Source organism: Lampris incognitus, chromosome 1, assembly GCF_029633865.1.
Source record: "Lampris incognitus isolate fLamInc1 chromosome 1, fLamInc1.hap2, whole genome shotgun sequence".
Classification (NCBI taxonomy): Eukaryota; Metazoa; Chordata; class Actinopteri; order Lampriformes; family Lampridae; genus Lampris; species Lampris incognitus.
This window is the reverse complement of record NC_079211.1, coordinates 18,484,166-18,490,210: the sequence shown is the minus strand read 5'-3', so window position 1 is coordinate 18,490,210 and position 6,045 is coordinate 18,484,166. Positions and strand designations below refer to the sequence as shown.

Below are 6,045 nucleotides of genomic sequence, written 5' to 3'. Positions count from 1 at the left end.
TTAATATCACAGAGCTGTTCCCATTTGCATAGAGGGTTTCCATTGCATTGCAAAAGTGTGTTCCAAATACAAATTTGGGTCTCTGAGAGATTGTGTTACAGATAAGTTAGCTAGTTTTATTCAGCCAATTTCTCTGCAGAAACATTTAAACATTTCCCTAAAATGCCTGAAGCGTTGGACTGCTAAAAAATTATCTTCAAATAATGTTAGCAAATTAATGTGTTAGCTAGCTAACAATTTGCTGACTAATATTCGCTAACTTTAACATCATGGCATAACATGCAAAATAGACTCCAGCTATGAACAGCTAAATATACAAACTGCCAACAGAAAGACATATTTATCATTTCATTGAGAACTCCCCATGACTTTATTCCTGCAGTTTTGCACCGGCAATCCTTTTCAGCACCCTTTCTTCTAACTTGCATCGACCCAACTATGCTGTGTTCAAAATAGAAATGGGAAAACTCTAACTTTAACAGATAGATAATATATAGGATGTAGGCCGGGGCTGTAGGGATGATGTAGCAAGAATTTTCAAATTCATTTGGCACACACACCCACTAACATACTATGGAGGGACTTTTTTTCCCCCTTAAAGCTGCAAGACCACTTTTCCCTTAAAGCTGTAAACCAGCTGTAGTATCCTAATTATCCTCCCAAGACGAGTGACAACATATGATGTGGTCACTCTTATAAAGACAACTTATTTACAGCTAATGTAACATTTTCACATTTTTCTTAGTTTTGGGAGTTGATTAGTGATGAACATGGCATTGACCCAACTGGCACATACCATGGTGACAGTGATCTGCAGCTGGAGTGGTCCAACTTTGTTGTAAAGAATTTGGACTAAATTTATCATGTCGTATAAGGGCCACTTTAGGTTCACATTCAGATTAGCCGGTGTTTACTGTGCCATATCTTTGCCAAAACTGGCCCAAATATGTTTTAAGATAACTGAGCCACATTTGCTTCATCATGTGTGGGCCACTTCAGACTCGAATCCAGATTAGCCAGTAACAATTGTGCCACATCTTTACCAAAAGTGGCCCAATACTGATCCAACAATATTCGGGCCATATTTACCATGTCATATGAGGGCCACTTTAGGTTCACATCAAGATTAGCTGGTGCTTACTGTGCCATATTTTTGCCAAAACTGGCCCAGTTATGTTTTAAGATAACTGAGCCACATTTGCTGCATCATATGTCTTTGAGTATGATGAAAAGCGCTATATAAATAAAACGCATTATTATTATTATTATTATTATTGTATGTGGGCCACTTCAGGCTCAAATCCAGATTAGCCAGTAACAATTATGCCGCATCTTTACTTAAAGTGGCCCAATACTGTTCAACAATATTTGGGATATATATGATATGTCAAATGTGGGCCACATTAGGCTCAAACTCTGATTAGTCGGTGCTGACTGTGCTGTACCTTTGCCAAAAGTGGTCCAGCTTTGTTTTAAAGGAATCGGGACATTTTTGCCATGTCATATATGGGCCACTTTAAGATCACATCCAGATTTGCCAGTGTTTACAGTGCCATATCTTTGCCAAAAGTGGCCCAGATATGTTTTAAGATAACTGGGCCACATTTGCTGCTTCATATGTGGGCCAATTTTGGTTTACTCCCAGATTAATCTTTGTCTACTGTGCCACATACTTGCCAAAGGTGGCCCATATTTGTTTTGTGATATTCGGACCACATTCACCATTTACCACACTGGCCACTTCAGGGTCACATCCAGATTACATGTTGCCGAGAGCACAGCATCTTTGCCAAAAAAGGCCCACATTTGATTTGGCATATTTGGGCCATATTTGCTATTATACATGTAGGCCACTTCAGGCTCACTTCCATTTTGTCAGGGCCAGAAGAAGGCCATCAGTGCCGCATCATTGCCTGAAGTGGCCCACATACGGATGCTATCTAGGCCACGGCGGCAGTTGCGCACGCGCAGTAGGAATAAGTTTTAGGTTAAAAACCATGCCATACAATACATTGTATTGCGCACGCGCAGTGGGAATAATTTTTAGGTTAACAACCATGCCGTACAATACATTGTACTGGGTACATGATTCATGAGATAAACTAGCAGGCTATGCGCTGTAGCTAGGCTATGAGCTGGCTATGAACTGTCAAACATTGCTGGTGTAGATTTGTGGTTCCATTTAACACAAAAGGCTGCAAACTCTCACGCATTGAGTGTGAGACACATGCAGTTGAGCACTGTCACACATATTTCACACCGCCAAAGTCTTGTAAAAACATTTTAAACAGAGCAATGATTAACAAATAAAAACACCTTACCAGTCACTAAGCGCCAGCGGCAGACTACGGAGAGTCAATGGGCACGCAAGGACTAGGACGAGACAGAGTAGCCGTGACGTCGATTGGTGGATTTTCCCGGGTCGGTGGCGGGTGCAACCATCTTTTTCTTCATTCAGGGGGGTAAAGTGATTCTAACCTGGCGAGTAAAGACGTTTATACAAACAACTGAGAAATGTTATGAACTTTCAACACAATTGTATACGTTATTAATCCCATCCAAATACGGTGGCAACTGGTATGGGAAGATTTTTTTTTTCAGGGAGTGGCGGCTGCCATCCTTTACCACCCCTTGAAACTGCCACAGTTTAGTAGTGGCTGATTTTTTTCGCCCTGTTTACAAATATCCCTTACAAGTTTGAAAGCCGGGCTCATTTGCATTTTGTTTTGAATAAATATGTACCAAACTGTTTATATTATTGATGTTTCAGCATACTATAAAAAAAACTTAAGGACATCTGCCTGTACAGAGTATTTTGGCTGTCTCAGTGAGAGAAATAACGCACATTACCTATGTAATATCCTATTAATGCACAGAATAAACATTTACTTAAAATCGGAAGCTTTACATCATGCGGTGCACATTATTGCAGAGGTTTTCTAATTGGCCCCGCGAGGCTGTAGGGTTTGCGCGATCTGTTCAGCTGGGGGCAGCAGCTGTCAATCAAAGTACATCTTTATAACCAAGCGCACAAACTCCCATGTCCTTGTCTCTCAGGATAATCCTAGAGATACGCAGGAGCGCTACTGTGATCGTTGATGTCGATCAATTTGTTCTGATACGACTATTACAAGCAAACGTTTTAGATTCATATAGATGATTTTTCCAGTTCCTTTTTTAGGAAAGATAATAATTTGCTCTGTTGCATCCGTTTATATTGTCTACAGTCTTTTAACCTTCATATTTTTAGCCCATCATCTTGTTGGATAACATGGACAAGCTTTCCAGTGGGGACAATTCGACTGTGGTGAACAGCTCCTTAGACAGGTGGTTCTTCAATGAACGAGGGTCGTACCAACACCTGGACCCTGAGGAGCTGAAGTTTCTGGTGCCGGCCATTCTGGGAGTCATTTGTATCCTGGGACTGGCATGTAACCTTACGGCAATGGGCATCTTGGTCTCAAATGCTCACAAGGGCAAACTCTCTCTCATCAACTCCCTCATCTTCAATCTGATGTTTGCTGATGGGCTGGTGCTTGCATTCACAGTACCGTTTCGGGCTGCTGCCTACTCAAAGGGCAGCTGGACGCTCGGCCGGGTGCTATGCAAGACGGCTGACTGGTTCCTCCAGTCCTGCATGGCAGCTAAGAGCTTCACGGTGGCAGTCATGGCCAAAGCCTGCTATCACTATGTGTCCAACCCCACCAAGCAGGTGAGCATCCATCTAGGGTCAATCTTGGTGGTGCTGCTCTTCACCTGGCTGTCTGCCTGCTCTGTGACCATCCCTCACTGCCTGTTTGCTACGCTGCAAAGGAAAAGTCGTGGACTGGTGTGTATGCTGATGGTGCCATCAGAGGCCAGGAACTTCATGTTTGTGTACATTAAAGCGTACCCCTTGGGGGTCTTCTGCGCCCCTCTGAGTTTTGCGCTGCTGTATTTCTGGAAGGCTTATGGCCAGTGCCAGCAGCGTTCCAGCAAGACCCAGAACCTGCGCATGCAGATCAGGTCCAGGAAACTCACCTTAATGCTCTTCAGCTTGACTGTGGCCATGGCCATCCTCTGGCTTCCACAATGGGTAGTGTGGGTGTGGGAGCGTCAACTGGCTGAGAAAGCGAACGAAGGAACTCAGCCCCTTTCCTTCTCTTCTCCTCCCTTTTTTCTCTCCCTCTCTGCTCAGCTGCTCACATTCTGTCTCTCGCTGGTGAACCCGCTCATTGTTCTCTCCCTCTCCGAGGAGTTCAGAGAGGGCTACCAAGGGCTATGGAGGAGGCTCACCCTGCGCAAGCAACCCCCACCGAAGCCAAAGCCCGGACCCCACAACCCCACCAGCATGCAGTCACCCCGCCCCAGACCAGAGACCTCAGCTCAGCTGAGAGAGGACCAGGACTTCTCCTCCAACTCCAGCCAGGTCCATCGGAGAGAATCTCAGCCCCAGCCAGAGCAAAGTGAAGTCAAGGAGGCAGAGAGGACGAGCCTCAAAGATGGGATCGTCTTGCCTGATGTGGAGCAGTTTTGGCACGAGAGAGAGACAGGATCGCTCACGGAGGAAAATGATCCTATACCTTGGGAGCACCAGAGCAAGTAGGGGAAAAAGTGAGAAACATTGGCTAGTCTTCATCAATTGGTCAATCTTTACCACAATCTAGGACAGCAGCAGCTTTATGGACTGACCTCATCTCATTACACTGTTCAACCTTAGAAACCATATAAGAAAATATTTATTCGTTTTCTGTCAACTGTGGTAATGATAGGATTCAAAGGTAAGGAGTGAAATTAGTGTATAGTGTGCAAATAAAGCTGTATTTTGACATGGAATGTAATAGCAGTGTTCTTGATTTATGAGTTTGGAAATGACATTATATTCAGTATCAGATGTGCTTTGATGGCTTTAGATAAAAGCTTACAACGTGCAGTGGCAATTTATATTCAGTATATATATGTACATTCATTATTTACATGTGTGCATATATCACACATACATACATACATACATACATACATACATACATACATACATACATACATACATACATACATACATACATACATACATACATACATATATTCTCATTATGCCATATCCTCACTGTGCCATAGAGTGGGTGATCACTGTAACATTTCTTATAGAATTTTTGAAGGAATTAAGCATAGCATCACAAACCAATATGATTTTATGAAAATGGTATGCTGCAAGAAAACCTACAAAAAAATGTGATGTAATATTTTCACCTTGGGCTAATTGTGTAGGGCTACATAATGTGTTTTTTTATTCATCTGCAAAGAAAAAGTCATCCATTTGTGAAGGACATTACAAAGTGATGTGGGAGTGGAAATCATTTATGGGCAGCTTATAATGTGACAGTGCATGAGCCCATGTTACCTCTGCACTTTCTGTATTGGAGATTGTACTGTATTCACCATGTGCAACAAACAATGTTTACAATAAAGACACCTATAATCATGGAATTTGTCTGAGGTTAAAATTCTCCTTTGCTGTGTCCCAAAAAAGACGTGTGTACAGTATGTGTGTGTGTGTGTGTGGGGGGGGGGGACTAATGTGCAGAGTTTAAGTTTACATCTGTGTTTGATCAGTCCAACTGTTCCTTTGAGAACATACCTTTAATTGGTTAAATTAATGACAGAATCTCATGTGAACGCAAACTGAACACACAAACAGAAAAACACAGGTGCGCGCGCGCACACACACACACACACACACACACACACACACACTCCTCATGACATGGATCAAACATCACTTGTTGGACTCCTGTTGGCCCTTGGCCATTTAATACATTTCCATAAGGGCACACATTAGAATTGCCATGGGCACTAATTAGCGGTAAAGGGCTTTTCTTTGAACTCAGATTGCATGATATGAGTGGACTCAACACCATGGGAGGCTCATCAGAGATTCTCCCCTCATTGATCTGAATAAACATGATAGGTCAGAACCTCGCTGGCATCTTGGAGTAAACAAGATAAGAGGAAATTAAGCCCCAGCTGACAGCTGATCGATTTCACTGTCTGCAGAAACAACAAACC

General features: G+C 42.8%; 1 protein-coding gene across 1 annotated transcript; it reads left to right on the top strand.

Moving 5' to 3' along the window:
• Window positions 1–3,271: 3,271 nt before the first annotated feature.
• Window positions 3,272–4,585, top strand: gpr151 (G protein-coupled receptor 151). Its single transcript, XM_056295531.1, has one exon. It carries the CDS (start codon window positions 3,272–3,274, stop codon window positions 4,583–4,585), a length of 1,314 nt encoding a protein of 437 aa, XP_056151506.1.
• The last annotated feature ends 1,460 nt before the right edge of the window (window positions 4,586–6,045 follow it).